The 22186-nt window shown below is 30.2% G+C and overlaps 1 protein-coding gene across 1 annotated transcript; it reads right to left on the bottom strand.

Annotated features, from left to right (window-relative positions):
• Positions 1-14145: 14145 nt before the first annotated feature.
• LOC107172952 (uncharacterized) lies at positions 14146-21285 on the bottom strand. The gene is made up of 5 exons (XM_015523277.2): positions 19402-21285; positions 17617-18109; positions 17397-17558; positions 15225-15345; positions 14146-14412 (listed from the first exon to the last, which is right to left on the bottom strand). Exons 1-5 carry the CDS (start codon positions 20322-20324, stop codon positions 14225-14227), a joined length of 1887 nt encoding a protein of 628 aa, XP_015378763.2. The 5' UTR covers positions 20325-21285; the 3' UTR covers positions 14146-14224.
• Between the last annotated feature and the right edge of the window lie 901 nt (positions 21286-22186).

Raw genomic sequence — 22186 nt, 5'->3', positions numbered from 1 at the left:
CAACCACCGCTGTTTTTTTCCAGCTGATTTGTCGTTTATAAATATTCAGTTGACGTGATGCGTGTAGCGTGTGTACTTAATATTTTTGTTTTAGTGATATTTTAATATTCCAGCCATTATTAATTAATAATTGTAATCAACTGCTGTTAAAGCCTTATTCTCAATAAAAAAAAAAAATATATATATATATACCTATATACTTATGTGTGGTATCAAATTATAAATTAGGCACAAAATAATTTAAGTTTAAGTAAAATATAAGTATAAAATATGTAAATATGTTTTACAAACAAAACAAGCAAAATAATAAAAAGAAGCGGGTAAGTGGGTATTTGATTGTATTGTATTGTATTGTATTTATTGTATTAATATGTTATGTTTAAGGCGAAGCATCATAATTATGTATGTATGTATAGGTATTAGCGTTTAATTAAACATTAATAAACGATGGCAGCAGGGGAGTAGTAATGTTCACACAGATCCTCCCCTGCTGTCGGTTCAAACAGAAAAAAAAAAAAAAAGTGGGTATCGCTCTGCTGTACATTGGGAGTGGGATGGACCTCTGAGTCCATAGGGTAGGTTAAATTTGAATGCAATGATAGGTATCATTGTATACGAAAAACGATTCTGAACGGAGACGGATAAACCTAACGTCTAGGATATATTATAGATTATTAAAAATTTTCAAATCTTAGATTTAAAAAGAAATTTTCTTATGAATTTCTATCTAAGATAATTTGAAAATTGCCGTAATTTTTACGTATTAAGTCAATATTTGAACTTCAAATGCTAATAAAAAAAATTGTGCCTATGTATTCTTATAAATTTTTAATCACTATAAGAATAACTTATGAGGAACTTTGTATTAAATTTTCAAGTTTTTTGATAGGGCCAAAAAAATGTTATCGACACTTCAAAAAAAAATTTCAGAGAAAAATTGAAAATTTCAGTTGTCTAAAAATATCTAAAAAAAAGTCAAAATATTTCGAAAATTAAATCATGTAAAGAAAATGCAAATCTAAATAACTTGTGAAATTTTTGAGTATCTACGAGTTATACTTTTTGAATAATAACAAATATTTAAAATCGTTTGAGGATAAATAGTTATCGTTACGCTATTTCGTAAAAATTTAAAATTCAAACGCACTTAAAATTTTTCCTATAATGATGTTTCCAGTTTTATCTATAGCTACTTGAAGGAAAACTTATGGAAAACTTAGAGTTGTATTTTTAATCCTTAGTTATAAACACAACATTTTTATGATTTTTCAACTTCAAAATTACTTGCAAATTTTCACGTTTTCGACAGATTTCGTAAAAATTTGAACTATAAACGTTTATAAAAAAAAATTGTGGCTTACGATTTTTAATTTTTTTTAGCTACAATAAGAACAACTCATAAAGAACCTTGTATTAAATTTTCAAGTTTTTTTGGTCGTCCAACATTTTTTTACCGGCACTTTAAAAAATAATTCTAAAAAAAACTGAAAATTTCAGTGGTCTATAAATAACTCAAAAAAGTCAAAAAAAATTTTTAATTAAACTGTATATATATATGACTAACATAAACATTTGGTGAAAATTTCAAGTATTTAAAGTGATTAGTTTTTGAATTACAACCATATAAAAAAATCGATTTGGTCGAAAACTGGTTTTGCGTAAAATTTCCCGTTTTTCTATCATTTTCTTTTTTGTTTTTCTTGATTTTTTTGAAAACTGTTGGAAAATGTTAACTTTTTACCTGTATAATGCACCAAGGATATTCACTTTTACATCGGAAACCACCCCCAAAGTTTGAAATTGAAGCATTATTTCGACTAGTTATGCTGTACACACACAAAAAAAAAAAAAACACATCATTGTAAAATCAATACATTCATCACTTCGTGCAGAATCTAAAACATAATTTTCTCAACATAGGTAGTAATTGAATACATAGCATAAAAATAACCGGAATCTATACGACTACAGTATAACTCAACTTCACCCGGAAAAAAATTAACAAATTTAAAATACGATGCTGTAAAGAAATATTTCGATTTTAGTGTAGGTATCTCGATACACGGGAAAATCGGCGTTGGTGTACTTTTCTTTGTGAACTAATTCTACAGAGATCTGCTCGTGGCGGTAACACTTGGTATGCTTTCGAACGTGGTCAAAACTACTCTCTACACTTTCCTGATATCTCAAAAAACAATATCTAACATTTTTGTCAAAATCGGTCAAGTAGTTTTTGAGTATACGTATAGCGTACAAAGTACAAATATACAGTGATGTTTTTATATATAGGTTATAAAAGTGTCTTTAATTTCCATAATGAATGGAGCAACCTTATAAATAATTATAAAAATATTCGATGTTCGTTAGCTAGACAGAAATTCTTGCGCTAGTTACTCAAAAATGGCCAAAATAACCTATATGGGTTGAAAAACTAAGCCATAAACACTGCCCTGCAAGTCTCAAGAAATATACGTATGCGAAGATACGTAATGTAGATGTAATCTGAGATTACCAAATACTATTATATAACAAACGCACATGCAATTGATTGTATACATAAATATGAACATATTATACAATAATATACTATATATATATACAGCATACAAGTATACATATAAGACAATATGCTCGATGACAACGTGATTATCGAAATATATATACACGACAACATATCTGATGAATGACTGTCGGCCAGTGCCGTAAAACAAGTTGAGGTGACGAAGACGACGACAAGGAGTAAAAGGAACATTTCGGTACTTATTATTATTTTTTTTTTTTTAATCTCCAAACCCTTTGATTAAAACTCCACCGAGGACCCATAAAAAATTTCACACTCCCCCTACACACACACACACCACAAACAATGCAAAGTTTCCAGCAGTGAGGTGACGTCTACTGTATACGATAGCGAGGTGGTGGTTATAGCCTTACACGGAGTCCAAACCCTGTGGAAAAGAGGAGATGATAAGTATACGCTCGCTGCCGCTGTTGCCTATTATTAAAAGATTTAAGAACTCATTAAGAAGTTTTAATGAATCGTTATGATGCCGCACCATATTCTTCACCGAGTGTCGTTAACGGATTTCTCTGAGAAAACCCGGTGATTATTGTTGGGTGTGATTGCAACGAGCAGTCACCGATGTTTTTTTTTCGTGGGGAGGGGGAGGGCCAGCGCACCCAGAAAACTTTTTGCTCCACAAGTGCCATCGCGATCGTGTCAAGTGTGAGCCATACGCATCTCTCCGTGTTTCTACGACGGTTTTCCACTGATTTTATCAACACGAAACACATCACTAGCTATATACGGGATGTCCCGCGAAGATTTACTCATTGCGATATCTCACGAAATAATGAAAATATAAAAATTCTGGTTTTGTAATAAGACTCACGGCGATAAGAACTACAATTATTTCATTTTTTAATTTATTTTAATGTTTTGGTAAAAATATATTTTTTTATTTAATTATTACAAAAAAATAAATTATAGCCATTTTGTAGGATTTATTTTTCTAAAAAAATTGACGTTTTAAAATTTTGTTTTCATTAATTTCCTGATTTTTAATATTTTTTCTAGTTTTGTATAAATAAAATATGATTATAACTAGGCACACTAAAAGTGTTCGGACAGCTGTACGAGAAAACGCGCGGTGCGACGGGTCACATGTTTGATAACACTAGATACTATGGTGTTTAAAAGTTCGCAATTTTTCTTGAAACTAAAAAATAAAAAATGAAATCAGGAAATAAATGAAAATAAAATCTTGAGTCAATATTTTCAGAAAAATAAACTACAGAATGGCTATAGTGATGTTTTTTGGAAATAAATAGATAAAAAAAAAAAAAATCGTGGATGTCACTCTGCTGTACAGTAGGTTACAAGTGGGTTACTTTAATGGATGGAATTAAATTTGAATTCAATGATATTATATCATTATTGTATACAAAAAGCTATTCTGAGTGAAGATGGTTTATCCGTCTAGGATATAATAATATGTATATTTTTTTTTATTTTTTTTTTTTTACTAGCTTTCAGTAAAAACTATTATACCTAGCTCGATAATTATATAAATAATATGTATTATAGATAATAAAAAAAAAAATTTTGAATCTTAGATTTAAAAAGAAAAAGTCGCTCAAATGTTTTGAAAATTTTACCATGTCTAGGTAAGGCTTATATAAGTAAACAACCCAAATTTCAAATTTTTACGAATGTTTTTAACCGAATTACAACAAAAAAACTTCTAAAATTAAAATGTCTATAAATAGCTAAAAAATGGCTAAAATTTCCAAAATTTAAATCGTAAGGAACAAAATTCAAATTACAACAGATCTCTTGTCATTTTTCATTTGAAGCAATATTTCTGATAGAAAACGTCGTCCATAATAATTATTTAATATTATAAAATCGTACGTTTTTTCTTCTTTAACCGCAACCACTTTTATATCGAGTACCGTTTTGAAAATCGAAAAATGACCTCTCTAAAGTATCAACTCAAGAACGTTACCTTTCAAAAAAGATGCTACACTTGATACTTTTGATCAATTTTAGAGAGAGAAAAAGTGTTAACAGAATAAAAAAGAAAAAGAAATAAACATCATTGTAAAACCAATAGAATCTAAAATATATTTTTTAAATTTTTTTCCAAAACATTAATATAAATTAAAATATGAAATAATTGTAGTTCTTATCTCTGTGAGTCTAATTACAAACCCAGAATTTCGATATATCCATTATTTTGGAGATATCGCAATGGGTAACCTTTTTTTTTCCTGTTCAAAAACAGGGTGGGAACTGTTCAGCACAATACTGCCACCCGTCCCTGTATCGTTTATTCACCAAATAATACAATAAATCTATACACAAATTGGGGGCCTCTACCCAGCCAAAAGCAAAAAAAAAAAACAAAAAGAAGCTGGCCTTCGGTCCATAGAAAACAACATTTCTTATACTGCCCGTCCACCTCTCGTCTGCCTGACGCGCTCTGCAGCCTCCTTCTGCTCAAGTATCATCTCCACCATCCTGTCAAATGCTACGCAATGGGTACCCAGTATATTATCATAATGTATACAAAGTATATAACAAAGTTATAAGTACATATCAGTGTCAATACATTCACTATATAGTTTCAACTTTTTAGAAAATATTATTCTTACGTAATCTGACGTAATAACAAGACAAATAAATTGAAAAAAAAAATATTTTAACAACTATTTATGGTTTTATATTTTAAGCTTGTTAATTTATTGAATGAAATAATACATTTTTACTGTCCTCTCTTAAAATAGTGATAAAGGAATTGATTTTACAATTTTATTATATATTTTATTGTATATATGTTATATAATAGAAAATAATATGTTTTTAACATAAACTTCAAGGGTGGTATCGAGTGAAAATTAAATGTAGTTGGACAATTGGTACTATGGAAGGTGAAAAATTTAACTCTAAGTAATTTTCATAATAACCAGAAAACCAAAAAAAAAAATTAAAGAGAAAATGGAAATCACTCAACATATAACACATAAACTTTGAGTTAATTATCCCTTAAAGATGATTTAGTGGTCAATGATCCATTAAATTTTATTGAACCAATAAATTGTAAACTTGTTCATGCATTCCAGTATTATTATAATATATACTAATGTATATATATACTAATGTGAGCTAATATATACGGTCGTTTTCCATTAGAATCGTTTTCCTATGCACTGATTTAACATTAAATTTCAATTTAGCACATAATTAGTTACTTACTGAATACGAGATGTCAAGATATACTAGACACCTACTGTAGATATACAGCAGAGCGGTTACCTACTTGCATACTGTTTTAATTTTCACATATTTTAAGCACATCTATTTTAGATAAAAAAAAAACAGTCTAGTGTATTTTAATAAATATTATCTATAAAGACATGATAATACCTACCTGTAATAGTATAGTGAATGTGAATAACACTATAATATAAAGTTTAGGTATTATAGCCCTATAAAGTGTTGGTCGATACATACGTTTCATATAAGAAACATAAAAAATTAGTAGCACAATATACAATTCCTACAATATTTTATTGCACACGATTATGTATCCGAACGATTTGTAAATTTTATATTTTTTGACACCTAATACTTTAAGTTGTAGATATTATATTTAATATTATGGCATTATCGTCTATTAATAATTAATTGCGCACAATTCGGTGACGACCTTTAAAAATCAATTCGTAACCTATACTCGCGGTGTCCTCGAAAAAAAGGCGGAAATGTGATTTGTTTACCAGATGTAGATAAAAAAAAATATACATAATATACACTTGCGCATGTAAATTAAATATAATATATAATACGGCTTTATGGGAACGTGTCAAATACTCGAATATCGGTATACATGTAAACAAACAATTCTACAATATCGACAATAAACTCGTTCGGAGAAATTTCTTGTATTTTATAATTTGTGTCAACAGTCAACATAATAATAATATTGTCGTAAAATCTAAATGTAACCCTACTATACGTTCGCGAGTACAGTAAAAATACGGTTGTCGTATAATATGTGGTTTTTACCTATAGTGTATAAATAAATTGAGTTTTAATTCAAAACACATTGAAAGTGGTTGAATTTAATTTAAAAATATATATACGATTGAATTGTCGCTATATATCAAAACGACTAATAACTAACTTAACGAGATTTGTTTCGTGGAAACGTGCAAAGACCATCACTGCCGAAAACTGTACTAAGTTTCGACTTTCGAATAGGCAATCGTAAATGTTATATTATAGCAATTTAAATTAAGTGTGTCAAATAATAAATATCCACAATATAATAATACATGAGTATTTGAAATATACGATTGCTATATTGCAGGTTTTTCAACAGTTTTTTTTATGGTGGTGAACATAATAAACCTAAAAGATCTCATTAAAGTATTAAACTAATAATTATTATGAGGGAAACTTATCAGACACGTAGCATACAAATATTATCTTTTCGATCGTTCAACAAGAGCCATTTGATTTGTTGTTACAATTTTGTCACGCCATTGTTTTATATAATATAGACGTATATATATATATCGTACTGCGTAAACCTAAGTTAATTTCTTCAATAAAAATAATATCATTATAATTTAATCATAACAGTGTAACACGAGTATCTACTATTTATCACTTTATCAGCATAACTAGGTACATAAGTCATAGACATTTAGAACTAGGTCCCCAAAGTACAGGGCTTGTAGTCCAGTGGTATGGTTAAATATCTTAACAAATGCATTTCTAACAAATCTGATCAAAATATAATGATATAAATATGTGACCACTAAACACGAAAACTGCATAACGAGACTTTTTCACCGAAGTTAAATACAAAATAGTTTTTTTCCTAATGTAAACATTATATATTTCTATACACACAATTTACAGATTAAAACTATAAAAATGCATACCTAACCTGCAATAAAATATAACAAATAAATACTTAATTAAATTACATGCTACATCATTTATACATGAATTTACATAGAATCAAAAAAAAAACCGAAACCTACAATAACGCAAACACGATAATATGTTATAGGTAATCATTATAATATAATGTGTTTGGTATGATTTGGCCGCGGGTACCGGTTGATATTTTTGAGCGTATTTTTAATGTTTTTTCATTTAATCTACCTACATCGCGTACGCTAGCATATAGAATACCTACCCAGTAATTGATATTTATAACATTGTGTGCGATTCTATACCATGTTGTTGTTTAAAAATAACGCGCCCATAATAATATGGTTTGGAATACGTGGACGGCACTTAAACGTCGGATAATATCCTTCCCTCGCCCCTTTCTAATCCATCATGGCTACATAAGTGTACGAGCGGAACACGAACGGTTTTCAGCAAAATTCGACGAGACGACCGTGTGTCTTATCATGTCAGCTGAAATAAAATATAGCCATCATTTGTGTGCGTGTGCGTGTGTAAATATATAACCCCCTGCCCGAAAACACTTCGTTAACCACGAAAAGTCATCCACGAGAAAAAAAAATACTCTTCCGAAAGACTGACTGAGATATATTGCTAGCATGTTTCGTAGTCCATCTCTAAGTTGCTTCAACTTCGGTCTTTATTATAAAGCCTGTATAATATAACTATATACCTATGTAGGTATCTACGTGCGTATGCACACTGCACAGCCATTAGCTTGTGTATATATGTGTGCATCATGCATATATTATTATATATTAATTATAAGGTATAATTACACGGTAATAATGATGATTTTCAAAATCATTTCCAAAAAACCACGAGGGAGGATTAAATAGGTAATTATAATTTATAGTTATATAAAAAATAAAACATTTTAAATTATTCAGTGCTCGATATTTTTAAAGTAACTGATGAGCTTCTGAAATCCGAATACTGCATATGAGTACTACAATTTTAGTTGCAGTTTAAAAAAGTTAAACAGTAAAATAAAACGAATAATTAAAAAAAATAGTTATGCATTAAATTATTTTTATTTTTTGTCAAAAATAATAGCATCAACTGTAAGGTATAGGTGTTTAAAATTTAAAAAAACAATATTTATTTTTTAAACACTTACTTTTTTTTTTAAATTATTATTATTCAGAAAATTTACAATCTGTATTTGTTAAAACAATAAGTAACAAAGCAGATAAGTGCATGGATGTCACTCTGCCGCATAGTAGGTTATCATTGTATACAATAAAACGATTCTGAGCGAAAACGGTTTGTCAGTCTAGAATATTTTAACTAAATAATATTATGTGAATTTTCAATTTAATACATTTTATCAAAATTTAAGCTTTAAACTACAGTTTAAAAAAAAAACACTTCTATGTATTTTTATTTTTAATATTCTTCAGCAACTATTGCTATCATATAAACTTATGGGGAGCCTTGTATTACATTTTCAAACTTTTTGACCCAACGAATACAATTTATTGACATTTATAGAATAAAAAAAAAAATTTTAATATTGTTTATAGGTATAAGTAACTTTAAAAAAGTTGAAATATTTTTAAAATTTTATCATAAATAAAAAATTATAAAATAAACATTTGATGAAAATTTCAAGTACTTACGATTAATAGTTTTTTGATTTACAATAGAATAAAAAATGTATTGGATGAGAAATCGAGTGAAATCCAATAATGTTTTAAAATTTTAAACTTCAAACAATTATAACAATTTAATTTAACTAACCAGTTGACATTTTTTATAGATAAAATTGGAAAAACTTATGAGGAAACTTGTTTTAAATTTACAACATTTTATAAATTTCTAACTCAAAATAATTGCAAATTTTCGTTATTTTTTTGTTTTCTCAAAATTCAAATTTATAAACAAAACAAATGTGATAATGTATATTTAATATTTTTCAACTGCCATTGTAACAATAAATAAGGAGCATTATGTTAGATTTTCAAGCTTTTACACCCAACAAATAAAACTTAATTGGCATTTATAAAAATAAATATAATATTCGGACACTAAAAATGTCCATAATACACAGTTAAAAACAAGTCAAAATATTTTTTAAACTGTATGGTGAATATTAAATGTAAATTTATACATTTAGTGAAAATTGCTGTCATTTGTTTTATTGGAGTTACCTCTACACCAAAAACCAAAATCGATGTTATTGAAAACCGGCTTTTCGTAAAACTTAACGTTTTCCCTTAAGTTTTGTTTGTTTTCCCTGCCGCTTTTGAAAACTATCGTGAATTTTTTATTTTTGATACCTCCCCCCCCCACCAAGTACCAACTAGATTTACTTTCCTGCCAGAAAAGATACTAATCAATGCATTTTTACTACGACAAAATATGACTAACACAAAAAAAAAAATAAAAAAAACACACATCATTGTAAAATCAATACATTCATTGCTCCGTTCATAATCTAAAATATTACTAACATATAACTATATAAGCATAATACACGATAACTAATATGCAGTAATCGCCTATTATACACATTTTTCCTCGGTCCAAGAATATTATTCACAATAAGCGACTTCTCTGTGCATAGTAATATAAAACAACACATGAAATTCAGAATGAGGAGAGTCATCCAGGATCCAGCGATACGACCCTCCAAAATCCGTAGGTTAAAAAATCAATAAATGTACACATATAAAACAAAACTATTTTACTGCGAAATTAATTAACAAGTTATAACACGTATTTTACTGAGATACCGCGAACGTTTCGTTTAACTATTTTTTTTTTCCAATATTAAAAATGTAGGTAGATACCCAATTTATTAAATAGGCGTATCTTAAGGTGACAATCGGGTATACGCACAATAGTAATTGCCTGACCGTGTCGGACCAAACTTAAGGTACAATACAATCACTGTACACTGACGAGGAGCCAAGGCCCACAAGGTTATTAATTCAATATTTTTGCCTGTAACTAATATAGTACAATATACGATCAAGTGTACCCATACAATAATGCGTCATACGCCTATATAAATACGATTTATGTGAAATATATATACTCTATTTTCATACGAATAAATTGGTAGTATTATAATTTATTATATTTTTTATAAAACCTCCAAGATAAATTAATATATAGCGGTAGGTCAGATGATCAATGATATTATCATCTACGCGGAGCGAAACAAAATATATAATTCTATTACATAATCAACATTGGCACATTGCTATTATTATTTTTCGTCAAAACTCGCGGTACTTAGCGATGCATGTGTCACTCCATCATACACAATACGTGCGTATGGCATATATCTTAAAGCGTATACCAAATATTACTAACGGGCGTAGATACTGCTATTATTATGTTTATAAAAATAAATAATAATACATACCTACCTACGGTTGAGAGAATAATATTATTATGCACAACTCGTGTTTTCGCTAGAAAAAAAATATATTACCATAATGTAGGTATATGTTATTATAATATAGATAGATAATAGGTAACATATACCTATATATTAAGGTATACGTTATTATAGCCATCTCGAAAGTAGGCCGATCGTTCCATTCATAAAACCGTTTAAACACTTGTACCAAGTTCCGCTGATAAACAGTACTTTTTGACTGTTATTGTTGGTACATCGGTATATGAATATGAGTGCTTCTTTTTACAGTGAAAAAATATTTAATATTATACAAGCATATCATTATAATATTAGCCTAGAAAATAAAATCATACTGCAGGTAGGTAGATTAGTATAATGCACCTATTTAATTTTAATAAGCTCGCGTCTGAGAAAAGTTCTTTCTTTCTTGTACAATATATTTTGTCTAAATTGATAACAAGTAATAATTAACTAATTGATTGCTCTAAATGGTAGCACGACAAATTGTAAGGTATTAAATTTTATTGTTTATAGAATAACCTATACCTATGGTGTTAAGCTACTTTATTTTTACTTATTGATCCTGCATATTGTACCAATATAATGCTGTACTTTCAAGGATACATAACTATGATGTCAAACAATACCTAGGTAACTAGGTACTGGCTACTTACTACTAAAACAATCCATTTAGGAATAGAAGTTGTTTTTATTTTAAATGTAGGTAATATGTATGATAGAACGAGTGTGAATACGGACGGGGCGGACCCAATTTAAGTCTAAGCGATTTAAAATACTATATAATCATCTCAAATCGATAGTTAGAATCGGTCTAATTAAAAAAAAAAATCGACGAGTCGTTTAGGTGTACCTAACTACATTGTCGTCAGAATATTCTAATACATAATATTTTGTATTCGAATTTCTTGCTGTGCGGTGGAGACGATGTATCTACTCAAATTCACGAGAAATTTAAAATTATTTTACCCTACCAAATTCATAAATATTTGGTTAAATATGAAATTAATACTCATAAATAATACGAATAATCAATTTCTGCGTCGGAAAGCCAAAACAAGTTCAAACACACCAATTGATATATAGGTATATATAACCTATATTCAAGTCACAACCACTATGGACTATATACTATTATATTTATCATTATCTTGTGTATTGTAATTTGTTTTTAAAGTTTTTATACATCGAGTGACTCCGTTAGTTAACATAACCGTTCACACAAACTGTTTGTAGAAAATATAACTAGATAATTTTTTGTCGGTCAAAATAATAATTTAATATTTTATGGTTGCGTGTTTTTTTTTTCAGTTCAAATTTACCTACTTTTATCACCATTTTATAAGGACAAGATTCGTAACTCTAAAATATTAAAAATTATTATCCAATCGTTTTGGGGTATATAGGAAGACTTTTAGGTGGGAAATCCTAAATCACCGATATTTGATCATGCAAAAGCCCTCGTGCAACTGTTTTACCTATTTACCATTACCAACGTAGACAATACTATACAATAGATATATTCAAGTAATATAATACATTTAAACCTACCTATTATGATTTATGAATTGGGGATTATGCCTACTCGGTACTCACTCGCAGTCCAACTTATTGACATATTATAATATAATGATACTAGACTATAGGGCATAGGCGGTAGATGAAGCCATGTAAGTACCTATACTGTAAACCATCGACACTTGGAATCGAGCCAAACTATTGACAGATCGTGAAAGAAAAACATATAAGGTGGATACATATAAAATAAAAACTCATTGGTATTTACAAATTATGATGGTATAGGTTGGCAGCTGGGACACATAAAAAATTTAAAATATATGTCAAACTAAAACCAAAATGAGACGCACGTCAAGATACGAGTAGTGTGGAAATTAATTAAATTATACAACCTGGACGCTGCGCTTGATTTGCAAATTATGTATTTTAATGCGTGCCAGCTAAAATGTATAATACATATTTGTACCATAAAATCGGTTGTATACGAACACCGGCCTTTGCGATTGAACTACACACCGCGGAGTTTTAGTTGGCAATAACTAATATTATTATAAACTATGCATAACGCGTTGGCATACGGTCGGGTTTGAGTTCTTTTCAATAAGGCGCGTGTCTCTCACTCAGTGTACGATATAGTAATTGACCATTGTCTAATGCTTTTAAAAGTTGAAGCGACGTTCGGTACATGTGTCTATAATATATGTATGTCTATTCGTCATAAATCAAAATATTAAGTAATTTAGTGTTTACAGCCTACAGGGCACCCACTGTATTTGTCCTGTACGACTGTGTAAATTGTTTAATTACAGCTACCTAATAAGTAATAATTAGGAAACACTACTAAATTAGATAATTAATAATTCGGTGGGATTAAAATGTACGGCCATCTTCAATATATCAAATACATACATTATTTACAAAATATCAATTTAAAAAAAAAACTATCAATATAGGGAAATAGCATTACATATTTACATCGCAAACGAATAATGAGAACGAGTCTTGCGACTTCGGACGTTAACGAGACGACTATAATATAGTTACAGCGCACGAGTATAATTTAATTCTGTAGCCAGACGTTTCTATTTAATCCTCTGGACGCGTAGTCTTATAATCGTATTTCTTCTGGGCGCGGACAACCGTAGAGGTACTAGCCACGTTACGACGTGACGTCTCCCTCCCTTTCTTCTTTTTTTCATTCCTTCGCTCGAACCGGTAATGCAATTTCCGAGACGCGGAACTATGTTGACACTCAATTTTAATCATAAATATTGCAGTTTTTACAATATAATGCACATGGATGACGGATTATAGATTGTAAGACAACACTAGCTATTTTATATATATATGTATAATAAACGTGTCAAAACGGTTTATTTCAATTCCAAAACTTCAAAAACGATGCCAATATATAAAATAGATACAAAATGCTTTTAAACATCGAAATATCATATTAATATTATGATAGTATTATATTATATATAAAAAAGAAAAAAGCACAAATAAATAAACAAAATCAAAGTTAATAGTAGAAATATTAAATAATAAACGAATACTACTTATCAAAAAAATATTACACGTATTTATAGGAATCGTAAAAATATATAAATATTATTTAAAGAATGTAATTTTTCAGTCGAGGAATTTCTCATTGAGTCTTGTATTTTATCGTGTTGGCCATAGTTTAAATTAAACTTTAATACAGGTAATATATAGTTATTTAATAAAAAAAAAATACGTAAAGAAATCGATTTTCCCGTTAAATTTATATTGTTCGGAAAAAACACCATTGAGCTCATACAATACAAAATATTAAGATTAGGAACTCAAAATAAGAGATCGGGTGTAGTTTCTTCACTCCAGGGCACATATGTGTCCATCACTGACATGTCTTCTTCGTTTTTATCGACCGCGCGTTTTACGGGTTTCATATTACTTCTGCTTACGCCATATTCACCAAGAAACGCTTCTTCATTTGTCCCCAATTTACTTGGAATGTAATTACCGAATTTACCTGAAACAATAAAATTATGATTTAACGTTTAATAACAAACATTTCTCAGACATAATAATAATTGTGAATTTAAAACTATAACTTAGATACTAAAAAATAATTTGATTCTTGTTTAATCTTTCCTTTTAGAAGCGAAAATGTTATCATTTAACAATAAAAATCGAAGAATTTTTATGTGATTATGATTTGATTAATTTCCGATGGTAAGATTTTGTTTTAAATCTTTAATAACCTTCTCAGAATATTTTTAATTGAGCAAGTGTATGTGCGTAATACGTATTAATATATATGCACATAACAAGTATGACAAAAATATAACTAAATAGGTTTCGAAAAGTTAGTTTGAAAGGAATGGCTATATGAAATTAATATGCACTGTCCTTATTGATATGCTAAATACCTATAATTATTTTAGTTCGATTCAAGTGCAACAGAATAAATACGCGGGTATCATGACGGATGAATTATGCACGCATAGAAATGTGGTAAATAAGAATATACACACATATATATATATATATATATATATATGTATAATGAGAACAGTTGAAATCTAAATGCAAACGGGATATTTCAAGATGTAATTTCAATATTGAACCTTGACCATCAGTGAAAGTATTCACGACCTACTTTATGCAGATTGCAGACCGAACCGATAACAATACGTACATATTTAAATGAAATATAATACATTTAATAGGTTTTTAGTTTTATACGGAACGTCATAATATCGTGTATAAAAACCATTGTTTTTGTTCCGGTCTGGAAAAAAAATTCGTATAGCATTCGAGGCGATAAATTGTGTACATTACTTTTTGGCGACATGGTTGTAGAATCATCGTTTTTTGTCGACTCCTCTTCGACTAACATTGACGCTTCAGACGGATATTCATGCGTCGTTTCGAGTACATCGGAGAATTTTATGTGCAGGTCCTAAAATTTAAATGATAATTGTTAATGTAACACATCAATAAAGGCTGTCACGTACTTGATATCACATTAAAAATTAAAACAGTAATTATTTGCAGATTCGATTGCGTATGACCTTAAACTAGGTTTACTTAGTTTCTAACAGTTACCACTTTATAGAACACAATGCCGTTATAAGTTGTTATTACAGCACAATGACCCACAGTTTATGACCTTCGGATACTATATATTCTCACACAACGAAGAATTTGCTACCACTAAAAATTTTAATTTCGTATCGCGAATTTTAAACTGTTTGTAGATCGGTTATTTTTTTTATCGGACTACATATTTTTGCTAATGATTGACCTAAAACCGGTATGGCAACCTAAAATACCTATGCAGCATGCAATAAACTATAGTACTTTATTATAATACACCTTATAATCTTACGCGAAAGTAAAAAAAAAATACATAATTACTTATTCAATTTCCTATTAAAATGTCACGGTTAATACTTCGGCAAACGAAGTGAATAACAATCTAATTTTAATAATTTTAAAAGAACAATAATCTACATTGTCAACGAATTACAAAATAATATATTTAATGACACATTTCGGACACTATATAATAATATTTACTTTAATAACTATATTCTAATATCTTTTCGGGAACCTATAAAAATTAAACTGAATCCAGAACAAATAATTTACTATTAATTACAATTTTGTTTAACACTAAATTATTTGTTGATTTGTTATTTAAAAAAAAAATATATATAGAACATTCCTGTAGTATTGTAATATGCTCAATATTAAGATAGGCTTTCCAATCAATATTTTTATCAACTATTTTTTTTTTGATGGAGTTTAATTTTTTTTCACTTTATTCTATTATTTGTGTAAACTATTGTTTATTTCAAATGTTTTATTTGTTGACAGATAAATATACTATAATAATTTCCATATAGACTTATCTGGAAATTAAGCAAAATCTTAACAAATTACAACATTCATACTTAAAAAAGATTAAACTGTAGTAAGTATTACAAAAAACTCTTTGAAACAGGAAATATTGTATAGGCATAGCGTTGCCCAGTGGCAAATACTACAGCATTCAAGTGTCATTGTGCAAAAGAATGCGTACTGCGTACATATTGTATTTATAAAATAAATAATAATGCCTGAGGCTATTTCTACAAAGAACCAGCTCATTGACCTATGATGAATGTCTTCAAGCTATAATAATAAAAAAACTTGTTTAATCTACCCTTTATTGTTACTTATTCAATTATTTTCAAACAGAAAAATCGGGTAAAAATAAGTATTAATTAAAACATATATTAAAACTATCATTCTGTTTAAAAATTACTGTTAAACTTAACATGTTTGAAAATTATTTATTATAATGTATATTTTAAATTTTACATTAATTTATGGTTTAGATTTTTAACTAAATTTATTTATTATTATTTTCTATGTATAGGTTAGGAATAAAATGCTTAGAAAAATATGTATTAATATGATTTCTTTTGTCATTTAGTATAGAAATCTGAAACATTATAAAAAAGCTTTTAGCAAATTGTATAATATAATATTATAATCCCAAAAATCTTATAATTTTAATTTATCCCTTTGATCTAAATATACAAAGCAAAATAGTTATAGTTATTATTATGTAATACATTATTTTTGAATAAATTATAAACTAATATAAGTAGTAATATACAAGCCATAACAATTCAAATATCAACTGTCACCCCGAATACAACATTTTAAAAAATAGATAAAATATATATTAATCGGTTTTTTTTTTACAAGCGCAGCTAAAAATTTCACTAATCAGTGATTGAGAATATAACTTGTAATTAATTCATAATTTCAAACCAATAACCATAATAAAAGTTAGTATTAAATTGATAAAAATAGAGGAGTTCAAATATGTTAAGTAAAAATAAAAATAATGAGTGAACTGGGAGATAACATTCAAATGTCATTACATAATATATGAAATAGTTATTTCAATAGTTACACACTTAAGACAACATTTTGTAAGTAATAAATAAAACATACTTTTTTGGGAGTTGGTGTATTTTCTTTTCGGAGGTTTGAACGACCAATTATAATATTGTCACCAACGAAAGTGACATAATTATCATTATTTACATTATCAATGTCATCAGTACTTGATTCTTCACAATGTGCGTCCAACATAATACAACCATCTTTAACTCCCTAAAATCATATAAATTAATGACATAAAAATAATAACTCAATTAAAATGATATATTACATAAGAATTATCTCTTCTTTGCACTGGACCTTCACTATCAATATAGTTTGGGACTCCTTTTCTGTTAACGAAATTAAAAACTACACTGTTTTCATGATTATCCCAACGTTTTTTATCCCACAAGCCATTTATTCTCTTTTCCCCGTTGGTATTATTGGTACTAATGGTATTATTGGTATTATTATTATTATTATTATTATTATTATTAATAAATTTTTTTTCTATTTCTTTATCAGACAATTGAGCATTTGTAGTTTCTTCAGACTGTAAAGTAGTTCTGGTTGTTGGTCTGATAACACATATCTGCTTGGTTTGTATTGATATTGGTTTATTATCAATAGCTGTTGCAGTGATGGCAGTTTTAATAGTAACCCTGTGTCTTTGTGATCCACCATCGTCAGACGACATAGATGATTCATCTTGGCTAGAGCTAACCTCATCATTGATCAATGATTTGGAACGATCAAAACCCAACGACTCCTTTTTTTTGAATCTATAAACATATTACCTAATTAGAAATACTTAATAATTTTTAATTACAGTATTTAGGTATTCATTTTAAAAGTATACTTTAACAAAATTTAGGTACTAAGATAATAAATTAAAATATCTGAAATTGAATGCATAACTTATATAGTTATACCTAATCATTGACACATTTTAAGTAGATAATAAGGCAATTAAGGTAAATAAAGTAGGAACCTATGAATATTTAATATTGAATAAAAATAAATCTATTTGAAATGTTTGATATCTTATTAATTTATTAAGAAATACTTAAGTATTTAGGTTATAGGTACCTGCAAAAAATAAAGAACATTTAGTTTGAAACTATCAACATTTTTCTGTTTTATGATTTTTATGAGTACCTAACTTAATACCTATACAATGTAATAGATTATAACCCTCATTATAGCCCATAACTTTCATTACATATTTAAAACACTAACATACTAAATCATTTTAAAGTAGGTAACATTAAAAAAATAAGTATTTATCTATGAATATAAATAAAGATAAATTACATTTGTTAATTGTTATACAATCATTATTTGACAAATAAATACACAACAAATCATAACGTAATTGTATATATATATATATATATATATATATATTATATATACCTCCCTACATAGGAAATGGAGAAAAAATGAGATTAATGAACTTGGCAGCATCTATTATTATCATAATAAAATGTTATTTTATAAGTTATAACTGTAGATAACCAAACAAATACATTACAAATTACAGATAGGTACTAATAATAATTTTTAAATAGTACAAAGTAAAATAGATTGATAAGTAGATAATAAACTCATACAATAGACAATAATTGTAAAATAAATCTTACTCAAACTCTATGTTTTAAAGGTATACCGTATACAGCCGCCATGTACCTAGTTTGGAGTAATTATGAGAATTTAATGAGTTCATAATACCAAACTGTTAGGTAACGAAAGTAATGATATGATTAGTCTTATTTGGTATCTATTTAACACTTAATAAGTTTAACTAGTAAATCTAACCATTCATAGAACACTAATGAAATTAATAGGAACCAATTGACGTTATGAATGAATAAATGTTTAATTCATATTACTACATAAATTCCACATTACATTTACTATTAGAATAGGTTTCTATTATAATTTCTAACCAATGCTCAGGTAATTATTATTAAGAGATAGGAATTTATAGTAGCCATAAATACTTCAGCAAATTTTAAATGTGCATACCTAAGTCAGTACTTATCCACAGCTTATTAAATGTGCATATTATTACCTGTTTGGATATTTAATTGGTGGGGACATTTTCTTTAATGGTGCCTTATTCATCCTAGCCGGACGTGATTTTTCTGGACTCATCATCGGTTTAGGCAATATTGCAGGCTTTATCTTAATAGGTTTCAGTTCGGTCTGTGTTTTGGTTTCAAATATTTTTTTATACGTCTTGACGACATCGGGTGGTGGTAATTCACCATTAGTTGTTATCGGCTGTTGTTCATCCATGTAGCTGTTAGCATTGATCGAATGGGGATCGGACAAAGTCTCCATGGAACGAGCACGTTTCATGGTCTCGCTTTTGACGGTCGCTGCCATACTGACAACGTCCGGCTGCGAATAGAGTTTGGGTTTGTCGACGAGCCGTTTGTCGTCAACCATGTTGTCCATGCTGGTGGACCGGCGCAACGACGGCCTGGGCTTTTGTTCACGCACCGTCATGCTCATGTACTTGGATTTGAGTTTGTTCACGATGCCCGGCCCATACTTGAACTCTTCACTGGAATCCGAATGGTAGTCCAGGCCATTGGTGATTTCGGTGATGATCTGCGGTTTGGTTTTGAATTTTGATCGACAGCGGTTGATCTGCGGATTTTTCTTGAAATTGGTCATGATAGTAGTGGCCTCGCACTTGAACAGCCTCATGCTGGTGGGACACACGGCGGTGCCGACTACGACTGTGGGCTGCTGCTGATGCGGCGGCTGCAGCATCGATATCTGGGCGGCGGCGTTCGACTGCTGGAGAAAGTGTTGAGTGGTGGGGGAAGACCAGGTCCATTGAACTGGTTTTACCTGAAGTTGTTGTTCGTTATTGTTGCCGCCACCGGCACCACCGCCGTACTTCGATTGATTGTTTCTTGTCCGTCTCCTGTTAATCAGCTCCAACTTCCAGGGCGGTACGTTAGGGTCCACGCACGTATCCATCCCGTCGGTATTACGCGATAAAACCACCAAAAAAAAGTCCGTTCATCGATGCCAGAGGCGGCCGACACACGCACGCACGCTCACACACACACACCTGACTTATCGATCCCGTCGAAATAGAATATCGCTAAGATTTATCGCCTATAAATATAATAATATTATTACGCAATATTATTATATTATCGATAGGCGAACGGAAATTTGATACGGGCCAATATCCCTCTGCGTATATTTTTTTTTTTTAGAGCAGTAGTGCCTACCTTCCTGCCTAGCTCAGCAAAGTCTGCATGTTATTATGTCCTACCTACTGAACTGTACACGTCCGGACACGCACGTCCGTAAAAATAAATAACATTAAAAATCGTTATCACTAAACGTTTTATGGTCGGGGGTGTGGGAAAAACTGGACCTGCAACGTGAGGACTACCGATACTCGATACGACCGCTTTTAACGACGATATCACGATAATGATTGTCAACGTCTTTCTGTGCGGCGGTACCTGCACGTTTGTTTGTTGCCGCCGTCGTCGTCGGTCCTATAAAAGTCGTGGCTGTATCTGCTGCGGTCGCGCCGTCCGCGTTCATAATATTATTAATTAAATATGTTGATGTCGTTATCGTCGTAACTGGCTGTTTCACCTTACGGTTAACGTTATCTCGCTACCGGTAATTATAGATTTATAATAATTTAATAATTATTAATCGACGGACTCGCGAATAATAAAATAAATAAAAATAAAAACAGTTTTTTCTGCGTAAGTGGTTTCGACCCGGAGCAGTGTCACAAGTTCGAAATCGTCGCGAAAGGGGAAACAAAAACGGAAACCGCGAGTCGGCGGCGCGGCGGGCGTAGTACAAAATTATATTGCTATTGTATACGTGCGAACACTTCCAACGGCCGCGGGCGATATTTACGATCTGAGTCGCGTCCGAATGCGTTGCGCGCGCGCGTATATTGACAACCAACTACCAAGCGCGCGTACGCCACCGCCCGCCGCCAGCCCACCCACCCATCTGGCCGTTACCCCCTTTTGGCGTCAGCGGCAGGCCGCCTACCGTGCGTACTTGCGCGCCGATGAATACATACTGTAGCTACCGCCGCCGCCGCTACCGCTCGTCCGGTCGTCGTTGATGCGTAACCGCGAGTACCGTTACGGCGTTACGCACTTTACATCACACTCGCAGCAACGAGTACACGATGTGTACGATTATAATAATGATAGTGTGTAGACTACAGAGGATGGTATTGTTATTATGTTTGTTTGGTATGGGTATTATTCGTTGAATAGCTATAAGTATAGGTAGGCGTACTCGGACAACTAAATAGGTATATCGTACCGTTGCGCCATGTACTTATTTATAATAATATCGCGATGTCTGGAACGCTCGTCGATGGCAATATAGTCACAGGCGTGCGCGCGTGAATGGTGCTTTCGCCACACCAAACGATTTTTTTTTTGGTTTCAATGGGCTGGTGAATAGGCCAATATTTCATTTTAAGGTTTCGCGTGATAAAATATTGAATCTAAAACACCGCCAGCCGAGCGGTTTTGCGTCGGTCTAAGTAGTTGAATCAGAATCACACATTATTTTATACATTCACATTTTTACAATGTTTTAAAAAATCATTAATGATTATTAATGAAAATGTCGACCCTAGGAAAATGGTTGAATATTAAACGACATTTTACTCTTTCGTAATATAATAGATTGATACACGAATATACATCATTTTTACGTTACGCACCTTTTACGGCAAGTGACACCTATGCCACAATGAAGGAAATACGTAGGCTACTATTATAATATCAATCTCTCGGTTATGTTAAAATGAGTAACGCATTACACTTACACACACACCT

The sequence above is a fragment of the Diuraphis noxia genome, unplaced genomic scaffold (genome assembly GCF_037042655.1).
Source record: "Diuraphis noxia isolate RWA-SAM2 unplaced genomic scaffold, SU_Dnox_SAM2 contig0004, whole genome shotgun sequence".
In the NCBI taxonomy this organism is placed as follows: Eukaryota; Metazoa; Arthropoda; class Insecta; order Hemiptera; family Aphididae; genus Diuraphis; species Diuraphis noxia.
The sequence above is the reverse complement of the archived record's forward strand: the minus strand, read 5'-3'. Positions and strand labels throughout refer to the sequence as shown.

Bases quoted from the DNA above. Each gene is read 5' to 3' on its own strand.
- LOC107172952 (XM_015523277.2), bottom strand. From the start codon at position 20,324: ATGGATACGTGCGTGGACCCTAACGTACCGCCCTGGAAGTTGGAGCTG. The intron at 18,110-19,401 runs GTAATAATATGC...ATATGTTTATAG, and splicing joins CCAATTAAATATCCAAACAG to ATTCAAAAAAAAGGAGTCGT. The intron at 14,413-15,224 runs GTAATGTACACA...TTATTGTTTCAG, and splicing joins TACAACCATGTCGCCAAAAA to GTAAATTCGGTAATTACATT.